At 41.3% G+C, this 22,730-nt stretch overlaps 1 protein-coding gene across 2 annotated transcripts; it reads left to right on the forward strand.

Moving 5' to 3' along the window:
* The first annotated feature begins 8,874 nt into the window (after positions 1 to 8,874).
* On the forward strand, positions 8,875 to 22,700 carry LOC137607256 (circadian-associated transcriptional repressor-like). 2 transcript variants are annotated; one of them, XM_068333011.1, is made up of 7 exons: positions 9,135 to 10,005; positions 10,104 to 10,163; positions 10,390 to 10,846; positions 12,444 to 12,519; positions 16,249 to 16,327; positions 20,246 to 20,360; positions 21,220 to 22,700. In XM_068333011.1, the coding sequence occupies exons 3-7, from the start codon at positions 10,430 to 10,432 to the stop codon at positions 21,601 to 21,603; spliced, it is 1,071 nt and encodes a 356-aa protein (XP_068189112.1). In that variant the 5' UTR covers positions 9,135 to 10,005; positions 10,104 to 10,163; positions 10,390 to 10,429; the 3' UTR covers positions 21,604 to 22,700. The 2 variants fall into 2 exon arrangements, with proteins under 2 accessions (XP_068189030.1, XP_068189112.1); XM_068332929.1 differs by lacking the exons at positions 9,135 to 10,005; positions 10,104 to 10,163 and adding an exon at positions 8,875 to 9,095.
* The last annotated feature ends 30 nt before the right edge of the window (positions 22,701 to 22,730 follow it).

Raw genomic sequence — 22,730 nt, forward strand, 5'->3', positions numbered from 1 at the left:
GTCAAAAGTGTGCTTTGACCAAAACTACATTTCCCACAATGCAGTAATTGAGCCCACTTCCACACTGACAAACGTTTTGAAGTCAATTTCCTAACTTGTGTTTTTGTGTTTCTTTATCCACTTGAGTAGTTGGATCCTTGATTGATGGAGTTCTGTGGGGGTTTTTCATTGCCTGACAAATTAAAAGGTTTTATTTTATAGCAGAGCAACAAGCAAACATATTTAACGTTAAAGAGTAGTTACCTTTATTTTACCTTTATTTTACATTACATTGAGTTACGTTTGGTTACATTTATGTTACATCTGGCCCGTTGAGGACAGGCGTTATGCTGATGAAAATGAGTTTGACCCCCTTACTCTAGACTGACCTTTCAAAAAAGAAAATGTCTGTAGCCAAAAAAGATGGGACAAAAACACAGTGGAGCACCCACTGAGATGACTCCCTGGAGGGGGAATAGTTCAGTGCCTTCAAGGATGACCTTTTAACGGAGAGAGCATCGTCTTGCGCCCTCTTGTTCTCCCTGTTCTGCTTCCCAGTGAACAGAATCCATCGTAAACGTCTGAAACACTCACCCACTCACGGAGGTGTTCTGTCTCCAGACAGTGTCATGACGGTGATGTGTCGGCCTGGTCAGCGGGTCACATGGCCGTGTTCCCCTCGCCATGAGGAGCACACATACATCTCTCAGCTGTCCATCCAGTGGAGGAGTCCCAACAACCAGCTGCTGTGTCACTACATCAAACACAAAAGCTTCCAGAACTGTACGGCGGGATACGCCATCGCCTTCAGCCCCCCCGGCAATGTCACTCTGACCATACAGAGCATCAAGACGAAGGACTTTGGAACTCACATCTGTTCTGTGAGCAAACGGCACGAGTTCTCTGACTACAGCATTGAACTGGTCAGGAGGTCAGGTGAGTCTGACAGGTAAGGGCCTGAGGGCCATTTCTTTAATTAATAGTGCAATATGGCTGACTTTCACTTTCACCAGAGTGATGTTTAGTTAGATAACCTGGTCAAAGTGTTGAAAATCTACACATGGTTTTTGATTGTAGATGTTTCTTGTGAGAACACCTCCTTCCGATACCAGGACGAGTTATTGGATCTCTTTTTGATATTTTATTTTTGATATTACAGAGGAGCAGAGTCTGCATACTGCCGAGTTTTTTGAACCATATTTCTTCTGAACATCATTTTATCACAAAGCTACACATGAATGATCACACACACGTCACACACACGTCACACACTTGTTGATGATGGTGTGTGCTGTGAGGTAATGGGACATGTTTGTCTCCCTAGATTCGGTCACTTCACCACCAACCAGCAGATGGAATCAGTCAGGTAGGAATAAACAGTTCACCTCAGAGCCGTTAAAGAGACTGTACTTGTAGCTTAGAGGTAACGGTGAAGAATTGAGTTTTAAAGGAGTGTTTTATGAACTAAAAAACTGGTCAGTGACTGAATTTTAAACATAGATTTCAGTTTCAGGTAAACTGTTCCTTTATGTTAAAATAAAACACTGTAGGAATACTGACGCTAAAGTTTAAGTCATGAAATATTATATGATAAGAAGGATAAAATGCCTTATTCAAGAATAGTTCATTTCACACACCTACAGTACATCATAATATTGAATCGTCAGTATAAATATACAGTAATATACATCAATTTTCACAAAACAGCTGCTGTAGATAAGGTTCATTTCACAATGTGTAATTTATAACATATGTTTCTGTTGATTTGATTCTGTATTATCTGCATCTGCTGCCTACTTAATTAATTGAAATAATTAAAATAAATTACAAATAACTGTAATAAGGTCAAAATACAACGTTTATCTCTAGCAAGGCATAAATTTCAAGTGTGTTGTAGTATAAAATGGAAATCTTATTTGTTATTTAATTTTCCTAAACCACTGAATCATTTATTAATGAATAAAATGAGTGCGTTGTGAAAAACTTAATGTAATGATCAAAACAATGTCTTGTATCTGTTGTTTCAGGTCCAACGTGGATTATTATTCTCCTTCACACTTTGGGAGGGTTTGTTTGTTCATAAAGGTGACAGAACAGATCAACAAACAGATGCACTTCTGTGTCCAGGGCTCCAAATAAAAGCTCTAACTGTGGGTGGCGTTTTAGTGGGTTTTGTGTATTTAGTGTTAGTGTATTCAACACTATTTTCCATAACTGGCACATTCTTCAGGGTCTAAATACAAAACTAATAAAGACATATATTATAAACATATTTAATCATAATTAAATAAAACGTATCATCAATAAACAGTCTTCACCTCAGAGAAAATAATAATAGTAATAATAATAATAATAATAATAATAAAGTTTGTGATTTTGTCCAGTCTTTTAAACCTTAAACAATGACTGGATGCAACTGTGACCTCCTGAATAATACTTTTCTCTTTAAATAACAGACTGAACTTGGGTTTTCCCACTGAATTCATTATTTTGCAGTATTATATTATGTGTTCATGTAATCCTGATATTATTATATTATTCCATACTTTTAGACATGTAATACTGACCGGTTCCACTTGATGGAGACGTGATCCCGTCCGTTCATCCTCCACCTACTCAGAGAGGAATTCTGAGTTCCTTTTGTTTTCAAAGGAGAGTTTTCTGACTTTCTTTTAACATTTAAAATTTTTGTTTTCCTTTGATTCCAGCTCAAGCTTCAAACTTTGGGTTTTCTAGAAGCCAAGAAGGTAGTTTCTTTTATTAGACCCTCATTCTGGTGAATGCCCATGAATCTAAAAACAAGAATGGCTCTCAGTAGAGTTCATACCTCCACCAAGGACAAACATCCTGCACACGTCTGTTCTTCTGGACTCAACAACACCTCGTGTTTGTGGATGAGATGCACCAGAGACCACACTCCACCACAAACTGTATTGGTGTAATTAATCAATATCATTTACTTCCCTGACGTACAGAGGTCCTCCTGGAGACTTGTCCGTTCCCTGACTCAAGGTCAGAATGTGGCTAAAGCACTTTAAAGCCTGAAAGTAGAAATGCCTGGACCACGCTTTATCCTGTTTACCTAGGTTGAGAAACTTCATGGATGCCTTGAGATCATAAGTTATTGGATATAATAGATGCTCAAAAACTGAACCACGACCATCTAATATTACTGTTGATGTAGCTTTGAGCTAAAACAACACATAAAGGTCTCTCCTGAGGCAGTTTTTAGTTTCTGAGTCTGGGAATGTGGCGAAATAATCAAATTCCACAAAAACGAATCAAATCACACACTTTTGCACTATTTGCTGGGATCTCCCTTTAATGAGTTCATGTAGTCACATTACCTCTACCAAGGAATTCAACAGCAGTAAACCATAAAGTTGCATCTAAAGTGTGTTTTAACATATGTGCGAATTCAAGCAACAACAAATCGGGAACAGTAAACACAAGCAAACAATCAAAACAACTGACAGCGATGGTTTCTCGTCACTAAATTAGAGCTGCTGTCACAGCAGGGCTTTAAAAACCAGCGTCTCTGTGATGGAGCACTGGATCCCAGTCTGGTTTCATTTTAGCTGCATCTGCAAAAAAACTGGCCACAATGCACGGCGGCTGGCAGCACGTCAACAGCAGGATGCAGGGTTGCCTCAGGACAACATGGACAGCTGCCAGGCCTGTGAATGAAAGCTCATGTTATATGTACGGCGCCCAGCGGACAGTGTTTGGGCCACGTCAGCAGCTGCCTGATAGATATGGGTCATACGAGGCAAGTCTGTGGCCCACAGTCTGATTTATTCTTCTGCTGAGATTAAAGTGAAGTGAAATGAAGGATTTCTTCTTTGGTGATTACACTCTCATTTGCAGACTGTCAAAACATCTGGGGGGAGGTTTGCTTGTGTTTATCCAAAACAGTTTGTTTACTGTAATTGAGTTTTATTTAAGACACATTTACTTTAATCCATTTATTTCCAGTTTTTATGCCTAATTTTAAGGGTTACGGTTAGCATTGTTTACTATTCTGTACAGTATTTTCCGCGCTACTCAAAAACCAACAGTGCGCCTTATAGTCCAGTGCACCTTATATATGAAAAAATCCTTTTAGAATAGGCCATTCATTGAAGATGCACTTTATAGTCCAGTTCGCTTTATAGTGCGGCAAATACTGTAATTATCTTTAACCACAGATAAAGACTGAATTTAGTTATCCATGGAGCTGCTTCAGATGATAGAGTTCAGGCTGTGTTTAAAGGGTTTCTAGCTTTTACGGATGGACTGATGGGGACGGGACACCAACACCTCTGAGTGGAGAACATACAACAGATGATGAGATGAGAGCGAAAGGTCTTGGTAAAAAGTGAGTCTAGGATCAGCAGCAGGCAAAAATAAGAAGCGAGGACTCATTTTGACAAAAACATAGGTGACCATGTAGAGTATTGTCTTGTTTGGATGAAGTGTGTTCCCCTGCCTGTCTCTTGGTCCTCTCTCAAGTGAGAGAACTTTCTCAGTGACAGGATGCAGCATTTTTGTCTGGCTGGATGATTTTTTAATGTAATCCCGTTTTTTAACCTGCAGCTCCTTCCTTGTGTCTGTTGTTGTTGCCATATTTCCCCATGAATTAGTCAAACAAATGACTAATTCAAACTGATTAATAATGAGCTGCTTTATTTAGCGAGGGCGTCGATTCCAAACATTTTGGGTAAAGTGAGACAAAGTGTGTTTACAGTCAAAGAAAGCTTTGTGAGTCTGTGTAGAAACAATCATGTTTCACTGAGTTGGGAAACGTCTCCCCATCTTTGATCGTAAAACAATGATTTTGTTTAGAAATGCACGCACACACACACACACACACACACACACACACACACACACACACACACACACACACACACACACACACACACACACACACACACACACACACACACACACACACACCTCAACCTGTTTCCATGTCAACAGTTCCAAGTAGTAGCTTTTGTGCTCAGCCTGTCCCGACTTGTTTGAAACATATTCCTAGCATCAGATTCACAACAAGCATCTGTTATCAACGTTTAGTTTCATGTGTTTCACACAGTATCAAACTTTTTGCCTCCACATATGGACACGGGTTGTTGTTGTTTTTTCCGTTTGCTTTCATGATAAAGAATAGGTTGAGGGATTTGTGACAGGATTAGGGAGAAAGAGTGGGGGTTCAGAGCCATGAGTGAGACTTGAACCTGGGGTTCCATAGAGTCTTAACATCCAAGCGAAGGACCCGTCTGGGGACATTTGAAGGGTGGTAATCGTCGCCCAGCTTCCACGGTGGACCTTAAGAACTTTATTTTTAGTTCTCATCTGATGTTGATGATGACTTCCAGACCTTCCTCATATAACTGAGGGCTCTCCTGGGAAGTGAAGTTAGTCCAAGAGTCGGGATGCGTGATGAACAAAGTGTACAATGAAACTGCATCTTCATTAAAAACAGCATTTCTTGCTTCAAGAAGGAAATTCTTTCATTTCTATTACGGTTTGCAACAATGGTTGGAAGCAGCAACAAGCCGCTGCTCTGCTGTGTTCTCTCTCTGTTGTGTCTCGCTATCGTACGGATATTCATGACTTTTTTGCAGGGAGAGTTTCTTGTGCAGAGGAGACTCCATTTTACCTCCTGTCCATTTGTTGCTATGGTGAACCGAGCCAGGGAGTGGTGGTGGTGGTGGTGGGGTGATCAAGGACGCCTTGTGTTTAGTCTGAGCTGACTGATCATTCAGCACAACACAGCACCAGGTTGTGGGAAAAGATTTGAATACACTGGTACATTTTACTTTCACACCTGCAGAAACATTCCTCTGCTCTGTTTTCTGCAGTTGTGCTTCTTGTAATTGTAAATTGAATATCCAGAAAGGCGCCACGGTGGTGCAGTGGGCAGCGAGTCCCGTTCTGTGTGGAGTTTGCATGTTCTCCCCGTGTCTGCGTGGGTTCTCTCTGGGTTCTCCGGCTTCCTCCCACCTCCAAAAATATGCACTTCAGGTTATTTGTCCGGTTTCAAATTGTTCAGGCATCAAATTCAAGTGGGTGAATATTTGCAAAAAAAACAAAGTTTGAACATCATATCTTGTGTTTGTAGTGTATTCAAACAAATATATGTTGATAAGGATTTGTGAATCATTGTATTCTGTATTTATTTACGTTTTACCGAACTTCAGTGGTTGTAACATATTTAATACCCTCCTAGTTACAGAATGTTAAAATTAATGGAGAAATGCATGGAACGAATCTCTTGAACCCAAAATAGAAATATGCTATGGTTGTGAAAACATCTAGTTATATACAAAACTGACTATTTTTCTTCATCAGGTCCTGGAAAATTGAAAATTGCATTATGATGATTTGGTTTGATCTGATTCTTATCTAATCAGATTTAATGGATTATTTTTAGCTCCTCTGATGACGCGGGCTTTTTCTAGAGCTGCATGGTTGCAGCTGTACATTGTGTGTGTTAAGGCTTAACATTTAAAAGTTTTGAATCCATCTAATAACCACAGCATGAAACAGAATTTTGTTTACAAAAGTTTAAGAATGTGCATGTTGCATGGCTCTCTGACAATGGCATGACAATGGTGTAATTCATGGAATCAGCTGAAATAAGACAGACATTGTTTTAACATTATAGATAGATTGATAGATGATAGGCATGGTGAAAAAACATAAAATGTTACATGGAGGAAATTTTTAAAAAAAATTTAATTGTTATTAGTTTTTCATTGTTAATATAATATTTAATACTTACAGCATTATTGTATTTATTTTTAATTATTTAATTTTTCATTATCTGACAAATATGAAACATGAAAACACCTGTAATAATAGACTTTCTGTCGATCCATCCTTTTTGTTTTTTTTATCTTCAGCCGCTTATCCGCCTTGAGGATCACAGGTCTGTTGGAGCCTATTCCAGCTGGCTAAGGGTGGGGTACACCCCAAATGAGAAACCAGCCCATTGTGGGGGCCACACAGAAGACAAACAAGCACATACTCACACCTTTGGGCAATTTAAAACGTATAATTTCACCTAAATTGCTTGTTTGTGGAGGTGGAAGGAAGCCAGAGAACCTGAAGAGAACCCTTGCAGATGTGGGGAGAACATACAAACTCTGCACAGAATAATAAACTTTTATTGTTTGTATATGTTTTTTTTTTATTGGACTCAGGAGTGGGTCAAGTGGAAAAAAACCCCCAACATACCGTATTTTCTTTGACTCACCAGATGACTCAGCGGCACAAATGTCTACCACAAGCACAGAGGCTATAACTAAGAAACTGTTAAAAGCTTTTTGACTTGCATTACCTGTACACATGTGACTCACTCACATGGCTGTATTTCTCACACGACAATATTCCCTAGAAATGTGCAGCCACCCAATACCTCTCTGTAGATAAGGAAACATTAAATGAGCACATTGTTTTTTGTACTTCAGTGGAGCTGAATCTAAAGGTCCATTGTTAGGAAGATACGTGTAATGGGCTTGAGGTTTCCTTTCTTCCTTTTAATGTTGTATAATGTTATCACTAACAGGCTTTAACACACTTGAAGAATCATGGTTTCAGTGGACTTAGGCAGAATTAAAGTGCAAGTCATTGCTGGGCAAAAGGATCTGTCTGTTACAGGACAACTGATCGGCTCAGAGCACTGGGGGGTCGATGGTGGGGGTCAGGAGGCCAGCAGAGAGCAGAGGAATTAAAGCAAAGTTACGGACTGAAGTCAGCGCTAGCTGGAGAACTATTTCATTATCCACTCATGTCTTTGAAAAGATCAGTGCTGTGAGCCTCCTGCCTGCTAATGCTTCATCATCGTTTGTGTTTTCACTGTTTAACCTCTTGATGGTTTTATTATGTCTGCTAAGTAGGTTGTTTTCTCCAGTTAGAATCTTTATTTTCTTTATTTTCCTTATTTTAGCGCTTACTTCAAAACTGACAGATGGGATTTTTTTTTTTTACTCTGATTGACAAAAGAACATCATCTGGTACTTGTGGGCTTCTGAGTGTCCATTTAATTTATATGGGTGTTTACTGAAAATGAGGTAGGTCTAGATTATTATTTCAAATTAGAAAAGGTAAATAGCCATAATCTCAAACATTGACACAAGAATGATGGAATCTGTTTTACTCTAAAACAGATCACCATCTAAAAGGACACTCAGAAAAATCATAGAACTTCTGTCAGGACAAACAGCCCCATACATTTAAATAAAACCCCAACACATGTTCTTTTTTAACAAAGGTCAAAACATACCTGAATACCAAAATTACCTGAATTACAGAACACTCAAAGTCCTCAATGTACATAAAAATCATATCTATACCACATCAGTGATGAGAGTCAAATTCACCTTCTTATATCCCAAGTAACAACAAACCAATGATAATGCAATCACATCTATTTTTTTTTCTCATGATGACATAAATAACCGCGTCACAATTATGATGTCTGTCATACGTGATTGAGCAACGTGAATTTCTAACAAAAAAAAAGTTTGACGGTCGAAAATTTCTTCCATATCCAGTAAGAATAAAGATGGCCATAATAATAATAATAATAATAATAATAATAATAATAATAATAATAATAATAATAATAATAATAACAACAACAACAATAATAATAATAATAATAATAATAATAATAATGACGATGATGATAATAATAATAATAATAATAATAATAATAATAACAATAATAATAATAGTAGACAGATATAGCCTTACTATCGGTACTCTGCTTGTCACGTCACGTGCTGCAATGACGCAATCGGAGCCTTTAATTGAAGGAACACGCGCATCACTGTCACGTGTTTATTTATTCTACCCCTCTTGATTTATTTATTCTTACACAATCATTTTCCGCTGAGACGTTTCCCGGACGTCGACGGGCTCGCGGGGCTCCGGGCGCTGCGCCGGCGCCCCGCCCCTCGCGGACACGTTGCCCGGGGAGAGGCTGCACGGGCCGGACGGAGCCCTGCCTTCCGCCCGCCTTCCTGCGTCGTCTGCTTTTCATGGTTTCACTCCATCGTTTGTCAGTCCGAGCGCACAACGCCGCCGCTGCGACGCACCGACGGGGAACATCCGGTCGACTGTCGGTAAGTAAAGCGGTCCTGTCTTCACCTGGTGGATTTTATTAATCTGGAGCGTGGAGGTGAGAGGCTAGTGCTGCTGCGCAAAATTAAAATCCCGATTTTTATTTTTATTTTTTGAGATGTTTGAGACTCGTTCAAGTCAGGTTCATCAGAAATAAGCTGTTTGTGTTTTCATTATCTAAGTGTAGTGTGTGTGTTAGCGCGTCAGCAGACGGGTGTGTGTGTTTTCTGGGCTGAATTGTGGTGCAGTCGTGACTGTGCGTTATAGACAGGTCACTTGTTTCAGCGGTGTGTGCATGTGAACTGGAAACAGGTCCATGTGTTTGCATGGTGTTTTCTTTTCTTACATAATGTTAAACGAGAAGCCCGTTGTAGAAGAGGCAGAGACACTTCTTTAAGTTTCTGTCCTGGGTTTTCTGAGGTTGAGCTCCAAGTTGGATCATATTCTTGTTTTTAATGAGTTTAAACAAGAAGAAACATCAGAATAGAAATACCAGGCTGCTCAACTCTTCTGACTTTCAAACCATAAAAGTTATGAAAGTTCCATTTCTCCACAATTTTCACTTAATTAATGAAAGGTTTTAGTGACTCGAATGATCTCACTTGCAGCTGATAATAAGTCTTAAAACATTTGATGCAAAAGAAATCCAAAAAAATCCAAATGTAATTTTTGGTTTTAGTTTTTCTCAAAAAAATATTTCTCATCAACTTAGAAGAAGCAGCGATGTCATTTGCTGCTTTATTCCCCTCGTGGTTAGTTGTGTTCAGACTCATTCTGTGTCCTCTACACTGACATTAAAGACCGTTCAGTATTTCTTTTCGTAAAACTATTCTTGTGTGTCTTCCATGTGTGCCCTCTTGGTATTTTTGGAACTTTTTGAGTGTCCTCGGTGCTCCGTCACACCGGATCCACGTGAGCTTTTCTTTTATCTAACTGTTGGATTTGTCACATCTCTGGACGCAGAAAGATTTCAAATATGTTTTGTTGCTCTCAACTTAAAACTTCATCAGGTTTCTGCAATACAGAACGCACCATAGCCCGAGATATTAGTCTTTGTTTTTTATACTCATGTAAGTATCTTTTATTTTCATCATAATTCTTGACTGCTGATGATTGATAATACTTATTCTATATATACTTATTCTATAATATTCTAACATGTCTTGAGCATCACACCAAGTAAGCCAATATATTTAATATCCTTGTAAAGTTAGTAGAACTGACTGATGCACCAGTGGGTGGACTCCGGCAGTAACTTTCTGTTGTTGTTTGTTTGTATGTTTGTTTGTGCCCCAGGTCCGTGATGATCTCTGCTGGCTGACTGCACAGCTTCAACATGTCCACCTCAGACTCGGATTACTCAATCGACTGGCTCGCCAGCGATGAAGACGACTGCAACAGCCCCAAGAGATTAAGTCCTCAACATGTGGAGGATCCTCTGGCACCAGCATCATCATCATCATTATCATCGTCATCATCACTGGAGTCATCGTTAAGGGAATCTCCGACAAGCTGCTCCCACTGCGGAACACCCCCGAGGATGAGGAGGAGCTGCGGCTGTGAGGCTGATGCTGACTCTCCAGCGGTGCTGCAAACCCCGACTGTTGGACCAGTTCAGGGATTTGACTCGCGGCAGACGCTCTCTAGAGAGTCAAAGCTTCGTTCTACCAGGAAGAGGGCTCACAGCGCTGGCTGGAACGGACTCTGTGGGAAGCCTCAAGCAGACACTGAAAATGAAGTATGTTCACAGAAGGTGAGAAGTTTTCTGCTCAAACAACGAACGCACGATGACGGAGTGACGTAATCCCATAACAGTCAAATGTTTTTATGGAAAACAGGTGAAACTAGAGGTGTGGTGTCAATCTCTAGGGGTCAGTGATTCTTTTAAATATCTGAATTTAGGTTTATTTTTTTAAGTTGAATCAGAGGGTAGATGGAATGGAACTCTCTGGAACCTTTCTATACACACTTTAACCCACTAATCACCTCTCTGCAACATTTTATGGACACCACTTCAGTAGCCTCCACAGAATTAGGGAAATTGTTCAAAAAGAAAAAAGCTACATTATAAAAGCCTGGGAAAAATTCTTTGTCGTTATTTAATCTTGTTCTAGACTTAACCAGCCGACAAGGATAAAGACACAACACACCTCTCGCCCACGCTTATGTAGTCTGATGGTGAAGAGCAGCTCACAGCTCGCATGTGTGATCTTAGGAGTATAATGCGTCTGGTGTGCTCTCATAGTCTGTCAGAAAAAGGGACCAGGTTGTCTCTAAACTCTGTACGGAGCCTTTTTGTGCAAAAGATACAGATTTTCCTTAAAGAAAGAGATTTGCAACAGAAGTAATGCCTTTTTTTATCCAGATCTTAAAAGCTGAATCTAAAGTAGAGGGTGCAAAGCGAGTAAGTTAGTAGTTATTAGCAATAGTAGAATGGATTGACATCATGGACAGGTTGAAGTGTCTTCTAAATTGTGACCAGATCTTTACTGTATTGAGGATCATTGGGTTAGGAAACAGCTGGATTTGTAAAGTTGGAAGGGAGGGAGCATGAATGACTGGACCAAAGTGGACTGGGCTACATGCACACTGTCTGGGTGATTATCCTACATCCATTTTCTGGATTTTACAGGCCCAATAAGAATTAGAAAGAAAAACCCCCAGCAATACCATCATTTTAATAATGACACAGCCAACTATGGAAAGAGGCAGACTTGACCATCTTGCCGAGAAAAAAAAATTGAGTGGAGATGGAACTGATTAAATAGAGAATTTAGTGTGAAACCAACTTGTTAAACACTCAAACTGAATCATATTAATGTTCAGCTGATGGAAACAGGAAGTAGCTCTTCCCCAAAGTTCTCACAACGATGAGCACTGCTGTCTAAAATCCCACTGTCTGCAATTTAGCTAATAAAAACATTTTTATTTAAATTAATACACACAAGTTAAAGTGAAGTTAAACTGTCAGGATCTCCATTAGATTCTGTTAATGGCAGTGTGAGGGACCTGCTGACCTTCACTAATGTAGATCTAATGGGATGAAAGAGCTGTCAGGCATTCCGTCAGGAATCAATAAAACAGGAGGAATTCTGATTAATTGTAAATCATGTGCGGCAACACACACACACACACACACACACACACACACACACACACACACACACACACACACACACACACACACACACACACACACACACAACTTGTACAAGTCATAGTGATTATGTAACACATGCAATCCTACTTATTAGGAGAAAGCAGTGGTCAGTGTGGATTTTTAGTTAGAAAGCACTTCACCTGCTGCAGCCATGATGCTAACTCAGCTTTGTGTCGTCGTCCCCCCCCAGTGCTTGGAGCTGCAGTGCTACATCCAGCCTCTGTCATCCATCCTGCGAGGCCTGAGATCAGGCAGGTACTCTGAACGTAAGTGTCCTAATCCAGCCTTCAGTCTTCTGACACTGCTGAGGGCGAACCAGTAATGTGAGTTGGGTCGGTGATGCTGTCAGTCAGTACAACACTGTGGCCCAAAGTGAAATTAGCTCTTGGTTGGTTTAACCTAACATTAAATTCAGACACTTGGATTCCACAGAGAATTCATCTAGCTGAGTGTAAAGACAGTGAAAGAAAACTGACAAAATATTCACTGATTACTTTTCTGTCCAGGTCTAAGACAACAGGCCAACAATGTCATGAAATGCTGTCGCTGACCAAGGGACTGATCAAGACTATTATTTATGAAAAAATATTAAACAAAAGTATATATAAAATAAAACTTAACCAATACCTCTTTATATGGAAAGTCAGTGATCATCTTTATGACCTAGCAGGCTTGGAGCTGGGTGTGTTTGGTAATAAGTAATGAATATGGAAATTAGATTAGAAGTTCCATGTCTGGATATATGCCTAAAATTGATTTCATGGGTCCAGGTATTTCTTACAAAGCTGAAGTCTTATTGACTCGGATCAGAAAATAATCACTTTGAACTGATGTAAAAAAAAAAGGGGGGGGGGGGTTGCCAAACTTTATTAACACTATAACAGACTCCAGATGTTCTTGAATGGGACTAAAATGCTGCTACTAAAGTGGCTTCTGTGGCTACAAACCAATAATGATGTGTGACTGAAGACTAAATTATAAAATTCACTAAAAATAAATTCCCATGCCTCCAATGTTAGCACTGCTAATTTGCTCTCATCTGCGATGAATCGGACTTCTCTGTCATTAACTTGCATTCACATCTGTTTTTTGACACTGTTTGAAACCATCCCCTACATTAGCGTCAACCATCGATAGCAGGATACCACAAATAGTTGCTGTTAATTAAAAAAGCTAACAGCAAGAAAATCCACCAAGCCACACCTTGTTTTTAAAACTCTTTTTTAAAAACAAAATAACAGAATGATGATCAGTTTAATTCCTGAGCTTTATATTTTTTTAAGCTAATACAAACAAAAAGCAAAAAGTGAATTCATTTTTGGAGATAAATTTACATCAGAAACAGTGCATACTGGGAACAAACTGCTTGTTTGTATAAAAGAGGAAGACTTGTTAAGATACATCAGTCTATTCCTTGGATTTTTAGGGTTTTGGATGTGGAAGCGATTGAAGCTGAACGCATCTAATAAAAGACTGGGGGAGGTACAATGCATTCTGAAATTTAGCATGAAAGGCCTCGAGTGTGATTGAAGATGGTTTTAACCATCAAGGGAGCCCCTCACCATCCCTCTTCCCCCCAGTCCCTTCTTCTCCAAACCTACTGACCCCTTCTCTGCAGCAGCGGAGCAGCCCCCCTCAGCCCCCCTTCCCACGAGCACTCCTCGTGCACCTCCTCCCCCCATCCCACCACCTATTCTACCTCCCTCAAGCCCAACTACACCTATCCTAGCTTCCCCCTCTCCTCCCTCCCCCACTCTCTCGCTGCAAGCCCTCCTCTATACCACAGACACCCTCCCTCCACCCCCCAGCTCCCACCGCCATCACCCTCCCTCCACCCCCCAGCTCCCACCACCATCACAGCCTCTTTCCATCTTCACGGCGGACCAGGTAAGAGGAGAACTGAGGAAGCTCCGGCCCTAAAAAGCAGCAGGACCGGATGGAGTGAGCCCCCATCTACTCAAGACCTGCACCGCTGAACTCGGGGAGCCGCTACAACGGGTCTTCAACCTGAGCCTGCGTCTCAGGAAGGTGCCCACCCTCTGGAAGATGTCGTGCATCGTTCCAGTTCCCAAAAAGAACCGGCCCAGGGAGCTGAACGATTTCCGACCGGTGGCGCTCACATCGCATCTGATGAAGACTCTGGAGCGGCTCTTCCTCAGTCTCCTCAGGCCTCAGGTGAAACATGCTGAGGACTCTTTACAGTTTGCCTACCGGGAAAAGGTCGGCGTGGAAGACGCCATCCTCCACGTGCTACACCGAGCCCATTCGCATCTTGACAAGGAAAGCGGATCCTTTTTCTGGATTTTTCAAGTGCCTTTAACACCATCCAGCCCTGTATACTGCAGGACAAACGCCTACAAATGCTAGTGGACCCCGGCCTGGATGTTTGGATCCAAGACTACCTCACCGACAGACCACAGTTCGTCAGGCTAAAGGACGACATGTCTGATACTGTGGTCAGCTGCATCAGTGCTCCATAGGAGACTGTCTTGTCTCCAATCCTCTTCTCCCTGTACACGGGGGACGTCTGCTACAACTCAGAACTGTGTCACATCCAGAAGTACGCAGCTATCGTACAGCTATGGCACAGCTATCTTGGGATGTATCAGGGACAATGAGGAGGAGGAGTATAGATGCCTGGTGAAGGACTTTGTTGACTGGTGTCACAGCAACAGCCTGCAGCTCAACACCTCCAAAACTAAAGAACTGGTCATTGACTTCAGGGGGGGCAGACCCCAACCTAGAACAGTTCTGATAGGAACGGAGGAGGTGGAGATTGTGCAGACCTATAAATATCTTGGGCTTTGGCTGGACAACAAGCTGGACTGGACCAGCAACACGAGGCAGCTGTACAAGAAAGCACAGAGCAGGATGTACTTTCTAAGGAGGCTGAGGGCATTCAACATCTGCAGGAAGCTCCTGTGGATGTTCTATCAGTCTGTGATCGCCAGCGTCCTGTCGTTCGCTGTGGTGTGTTGGGGAGGGAGCGTGACCAAGGCAGATCTCTCTAGTCTGGAGAAGCTGATCAGGCGGGCCAGCTCGGTGGTCGGGATGAAGCTGGACCCTCTGGCAACGGTGGCATAGAAGAGAACCTTGGACAAACTGCTGGACATCATGGACCATGTCAGCCACCCTCTGCACACCGTTACCAACAACCAGAGAAGCCTGAGAAGCCTGAGCAGCCAGAGGCTGTGCCTTCCAACATGCAGGACAAACAGACTGAAGAACTCGTTCATCCCCCGAGCCATTAAACTGCTCAACTCCTCTCTGGGGGCGATGAAGAAGAAGAAAGTCCACACGAGAGCTGAGGGACGACACAGACAATACAGCAAAAACAATACAAACACTATAGACATTTCACTATACCCATATTTAACCAGGCCTGTTTATTTTTTATTTCTACGCGTATTTATGATTTTCTATTCATATATTCTTGATGGGTTATTTATCACTCTTTCTATTTGGTGTTGTACTACTTTCTATGTGCTGGTGCTTTCTGTGTGCTTTTTCTGTGTTTTGTGTACTTGCTCTGCTGTGTGCGACGGAGAAATTAATTTCCCTGACCGAACCTCCTTAAGGGATAAATAAAGTTATACTCTACTCATCAGCATGTGGTTAGGATTATACTGCTTTAAAAAGTTTAAAGAAATAGAAATATAGAAACAATGTTGATCGATCATCACGTACACTGTCACATGACCAACTTCTGTAGGTCACATAATGAGAAACGAGGACTGGACGTGGCATTGAACATAAACATTTTCTGACGCTACAACCTTTAGAAATCTGGACTGAATGTGTTTGTGACTCCAGCGATGTTCCCTCTGCCTGTTCCAGCCGGCAGAGTGTTGTCTGGGGATCAGATAATAGATCGGATGAGCTTGACGACACAGCAGAGGTCATAATTGGAGACATGGTTAGCTTCAGAGCGGTCGGCCCACGTGCCGCCTCTCCTCATGCTCACTGCAGATTCCTCTGTTTATGTCCTCCTGCAGGTCTCAGCAGTTTTCAGGAGAGCGTCGCCATGGACCGAATCCAGAGAATAATGGGCGTCCTTCAGAATCCAAACATGGGGTAAAAAAATCTTCTTAATCTGTTTCTCAGTATACTGTAATAAGAAAACCCACCTCCATTAATCTCCATCTCAGCTGTGTGTGCTGTTGCAAACAGGAAGTAGAAAACGTTATCTAGTGAAGCCATCGCGTCATTCCTCCACAGAGCGCTGACATGTTCTCCTCTGCAATATTCTCCAAAACAGCAGGGGGCGCACACACAATAGAGTAACTGAAGGAACAACAAATCCAAGAGTGAAAATGAACGATGTTTGGTTCTAGAGTGTAGAAATCGTTAAAGGTATAGGATTTTTAAAAATAACGAGTCATGTTGAGGTTTATAATTATTATGTCATAATTCATTATTTTGAAAAAGATCATAATTTTGAAATATTCATATATTATGTTATCATTGTTTTCCTTTGAAGGCGCATCATTTCATCATCATTTGGGGCAGCTTGTCAGTATTTTGACAATAAATCTCATTCTTTTCTAATTTCTATTTCTAATACATTTTCCCAAAGCTTTTAACTGTTTCCGTACATTCATCACAGAATGGCAGAAATGGATTTCCTTACATCAATGTTAGTCATAAGATAAACCATCGTAGGCACTAAAACGTCCACGTTGTTATTCTGCTGACCATTATACATTCTTCCTGCACTCTGAGCGACCCCAGCAGTAACGTCACAGACCTGATGTATGTCTGGACTTCAAACGCAGCTCTGTAGCTGCTTCTGGATGCGTGCGTCATCTCCTTTTTAAAAGGCTTATTTGGTTCTTTGATGCTGGACCAGTGGTGGAATCGGTTCTGTGGAGTTTGACAATCGCAGGAAAACATTTGAAGGCCGTTTAATACATTTTTTTTGTGATTTACAGCTTACCTGACTATCAGGACCTCACAGATGTAGTTTCCTGCATCATGTTGTTCTCCCTGCAGATGAAAACTGACGTTTAAACTCCTGCTTGAAAGGACTAAGGCTAAATATGATTTCTACTGCTGGGAAATGTAGCACAAACACCATTATCTATTGAATGTGTGTAAACATGTTCAGTACAGGTGTCTGAGACGTCGTGTTGTCCAATCATTCTGAAACATTTTACTTGACTCATGGCTTCGCTGCCCCAGTTGTGTCTATTGCAGATGTTAGAATTAAAGTCAACACCGTCAATCATATAGTTGTTCTAAAAGCTGCTGGTAGATCATATTTGAATTTTTTAAAATTATTAACTTACATGATAGAGTTGTTAGATTGGAGATAGAAGTGCTGAAAAAAGGTGCCACTGGTTACCAGTAAGGAATCCCAGATAGCAGACTGATATCAGCTCAGAAGGGAATGGGTTTTCCTCCTAAAATCAGATGAACTGCAGGTCTATTTCCTTCATTGGCCAGAAAGCTGACTTACTTCCTTTAACAATAATAAAGATCATACTGAACATTTTTTGGTTTCTTATGCTTTGGCATGTGTGGTAAATCTGACTTGTGGGCTGTGAAATGAACACCTATGTTTAAACCCAACATATCTGAACCGGACCACACATGGAGCTGGTCCGCATGCGGGTGGCTCCAAATCTGTCCCAATAATGTCTGATTCGATATGCATGTCATGCGGCAAGCGGAAAACATTCCAGCCATCCACCGTCACAACCAGTTTGATGTTTTTTTAGGCTCCAGTGTGTCGCGTTTGGCAGGACAGCGTCCACAAAACACGGCAGCAAATCCAGCCGTGCTGGCAGTCAGAGGTAAACGGAGATTATTTAAAGCAATAAAGTCAACTCTGCTTGTGACGGGAGAGAAATATCTGCTGCGGTCTGTCAGGGAGGATTTTGTAGTTCATACTCTGTGAGAGATGTTTGAGATCTAAATTATAATGAGTTCCATAAACGAGAAATCTCTCGTCCTTCTCCTGTCAGTGTGGTGTTAATGTCAGGTTTTTGTAACCGGTGGATGTTTTTTTACATCTATGTGGCAGTGCAATCAAGTCTTACTAGGACTTAATGGTCTATTCTGCTCATTAGATGGTTTGTTTTTATCTCAAACATGGAGTAAAATATCTGGAAGTCTCGGAAGTGATGGATTCCTCTCTAGTTGCCAGAAGACTTCATTCAATGTCACAAATGAATTGGAAAACAGGGAACATTAGAAACCCGCAAATTAGACTTCATCCGTAAATATATGTGAAGTCTTAACCAGCAATATTTTACATGGTTTTTGTGGTTTTGGGCATTTACTGCTGTAATGAGCACCATTGTTGCTGCTCAGTCAAAAAAAGTCCTGGTTTTAGTCGTGTAAAAATTAGGACATACTATTAAATAAGCGGTTCTTTAGTGAGAAATGTTTTGCATATCAATGTCCAAATTGTTTTTAATTCATTTCTGAAAAAGAAAGTGATTTAATTGCAATTAAACAACAATAATTAACATTAAATTGTTTTACTCATCAAACAAAAAATGTGAGCAAAAATGCATGTTATTGGGGAACATACTGAGACCCTACCCCATCCACCCACATATATTCCCACTTAAAATGTTTGAAAGGGTGGTGGGTTCAAGGCCCGTGTGAACCAAAAACATTTGGAGTGTGAGCTGGCTCTTGGAGGTGTCTGTTCACCTAATAGGCACTGCCAAGGTGCCCTTGAGCAAGGCACCGTCCCCCTACAAACACGACACAATTGCTGGTCGGTCAGACCAGCGACTGGCTGAGGAACAACAACAACAAGAACATGGAGTAAAACAACCAGAAAATGATTGATGGGGTGATGAAATAATCATGAGATGCAGCGGTGGAATTTATGGGTCTGTAGTGTGATGTCACAGAGGGAGGTGTGTGTAACAGCCTCAGGGCTGTTAGCAGTGGGCGGGGCCTCATCGTCCCACTGCAGGGTTTACTGCTCTATTTATAGCCTGTGAAGGGAGCGAGGGCTGTTCCCCTACTGCTGCCACGTGTGGGCTGCAAGCGTGTGTGTGGGTGTGTACGAGTGTGTGTGTCGCCGTCCCCTCCATACATGTGATGTGACCCTTGTATGTAGTTGTGTGTTCAGATAGCTCCACACCAACAGGAATGCGTTGCGCTCCGTTCAGCTCCCCTCCTGGCCTTTTCATTTACTCAGTCTTTCTGCCGTTTTATGTCTCGACCAATCAGATGGCGGCAGACCGCCCAGCACGTTGGCTTTATGAGGCTTATGTAATGACCATTGGCGAGACATCCATAAGCCATCTGAGCTGCGGGGCGTCTCTAGAAACTCCTCCCAAACAAATGAGCTCATCCTGTTCTGCCTTCTGGAGGAATTTGCTGCTTTTATTCCAGCGCCGTCCTGAATTACTCATTTCAGATTATCGTTTAATTTCATTTACTATGACTGCTTTACTACATTTTAGAGAGAAATATTCTAATTCCTTACCACCAAAAGTTGAAGAGTAGCCTAGTGGAGGGGGTTCTGTCTGTGCTTCATGTTACTGAAGCGTAATTTACAGTTTCTACACAGATCATTTCGGTACTGAAGTGGTTCTTGGTGTTCTGCACAAACCCTTATCATTTGGTTACTCATCTAATTCAGGCTGGGAGTGGGCTTTATCCCAGATGAGGTGTTCTGGGTTTACAGACACCTCTTATGTGCCAAAGATTAGAACTTTTATGCCTGAGTGGATTACGCTTTTTGCTGTAAAAAATTCACTGTGATTTTTATCGTGAATTACTTGTCTAACTAGAATGGTGCTCAATAATTTGCATACATCTCACACATAATTCCTACTGTATAGCAGCTAAGAAAGATTAACCCCTGCAGGTGATGTGATATCCTCAGCGTCCTGTGACAAACAGATCTCAGAATGATCCCAATCTCTATGGATATGTCAGAAAAAGGAATCTGTCTTCAGTGACACTGTTTCTGTTTAGAGGTGTGAGCAGTCCTTTAAACAGTTGTGTGTTTTTCTCCTCTAGCGGACGCTTCCTCAGGATTATTCTGACAATAGAAAAGATGCTTCAGAGCTGGTTCCCTCACATCAAACCAGCTCTGACCCAGAGGGACAACAGCACCCCAGTCAAGAAGCAAAAGGTAAAAGCCCCCTCCATCCACCTCATAACTACTTCATAAGTTATCTTTAGATAGTAGAGTGTTGAAAATATCAACACAGTTTATAGATAATGGAAATAGTAACAGATAAACTAAAAGTGGAAATTCAACAACCGATAGACACAGATGACAAAACAATTAAAAAACAACTGCTCAATGTGTTCTATGTGAAACATCATCCTATTTAACAATGTTTTTTGAGTGAAAAACTCTACACTTCCTGTTTCCTCACATCTTTACAACAGGGTTGTGAAACTCATTTTCACCGAGGGCCACAGCAGCATAACGGCTGTCCTCGAAGGGCCAGATGTAACTAATGTAACTCAATGCAACTCAATGTCATTTAAAATAAATGTAACTACTCTTTAATGTTAAATAACTCAGAATTTATTACTTATTCAAGTTACAAACTTACAGGTGCACATAAAAAAAATATGTGTATTTGTTTTATCTGTTATAATAAATTCTTTTAATTTGTCAGGTTATTAAACCCACAGACCTCCATCCATCAAGAATCAAACTATCCAAGTGAAGAAAGAAAAATAACATCAACAACACACAAGTTAGGACATTAACTTTGTTCAAAAAGTTTTTGTTAATGTTAAAATGGTTTTAATTACTGCGTTGTGGGAAATGTAGTTTTATTTTTAGACACTCTGATCTTCTATGCTCTCGCGGGCAACATTTGGCCCCCGGGCCTTGAATTTGACACATGGGCTTTACAAGAACCCAATAGGTGTGCATTACATACCGACAGGACTCCTCAACTAATCATTAAAGTTTAATACACATTTGAATTTGTGCCCGAAACTTCTCACCGGTGAATGTTTTGCTTCTGCAGCATCACAGCAGTGCCTTCCCCCCTCCATCCTCTCTGGTGTGGCTGTGCTCATCAGACGTGGAGAGATACGCCTCCACCCACCTGAAATGGCTTCACACGTCTCCCATCTGCTCCCTGAGAACTCCCGACCCGTCACTGAGCCGGTGCGCCGCGTCCACCTCCCAGCTGGAGGCGACCCAGGACAACGCCGTGTCTTCCAGCACTGACCTACGCACGAGGCCTCCGTGGCCCCTCGGCGCCAACGCTGGCCTGACGCAGGGGCCGCCGCCCTTCAAGATCAGCTCACCTTGTTTGGAAAGACTTTTGCAGGCAAAGGAGAGCATCATCGCTCCCAGGACTGAAGGAGACGGAGAATGCCTAGAGGGAGGACGCTTTGTGTACTGATCTGGAGTCAGGTCTGAGTGAGATGCTCTTTTAGCATTCGTGTGGCTTCCTGAAGATACAGTAAGGCCTTAAGAAATGCAAGCGTTTAAGTCCCCTTGGTAGTTTTCATCAGCTGATGTGTGGTTCATGAGGACGGTAGAGTGGCACGGATTCTCACCGGTTTACAATTTCTTTGGCAGAGAGGGACTGATGAGACTGAAAGAATCCTGACTGTATTTATAAATCTAAACATCGGTATGGACTCATTCATACCTGAAAACTCTGATGCCTGCTTTTCTTTAAGTTTTTAAAGATTCCTCTACCTCGAGTCAACTCAGAGCTTCGCTGACAAGTAACACAAAATTTCCAAAGTGTGAAGTGTGGACAAACGTCACACTATGATTACAAATATTTTCTCCAATAGGGCACAAAGTCTGTTTTAAATTACAACTTAATGTCTGAAGATCAGTAGATGTATCACCCACCTGAAGCTCAGCAATGTTGAAGTTTGTCCCAGTTAATCCAAAACCTGTTCTCATTTCAACTAATTTTAAGAAGAGCCTGCCCACACCTGAGTTTTTATTTATGTCCATGTTTCGTCTTGAGAATATCGAAGACGCCAGTAGCAGGATTTTTTTTTTTTTCTTCTCCAGAGCTTCAGGATGAAGAAACTCAGCCAGGCTTTATTTTCATGAGCTGCTTCAGGAAATCCAAAGACCCAGTTAGATAATGAGAGGGTTGGTGCATCGTTTGGCTCTTCAGGCATTATTTAAATTTTATAAAGCATATTTTGAAAAGTGCATGGTGCAATCTGCAATCTCCCCATTTTCTTCAGTTGTTTATGAGAATGCTGCAAAGCTGTGAAGCTCCGGAAATGTTTTTGCAGATTGAGCAACCTTTCCATCGGCATGGAGATGAGATTAGCTGATGACTAAATTCTGTATGAACTGTTCCTTTAAACTCCAGCTTTTTTCAGCATGTCGGATTTTGAACTTAACCACGTAGAGGTTTTTCTTTAATGTACATAGTTTTCTTCAAAGATGATTTATTTCCCCATGAAAGATGGTCTTTTTTGATATTTTGTACTTCTGAAATAAATGTGAGGTGTTTTTTGGAAATATTTCTCTTTTTTTCAGTTTTAGACATCA

The sequence above is a fragment of the Antennarius striatus genome, chromosome 1 (assembly GCF_040054535.1).
Source record: "Antennarius striatus isolate MH-2024 chromosome 1, ASM4005453v1, whole genome shotgun sequence".
In the NCBI taxonomy this organism is placed as follows: Eukaryota; Metazoa; Chordata; class Actinopteri; order Lophiiformes; family Antennariidae; genus Antennarius; species Antennarius striatus.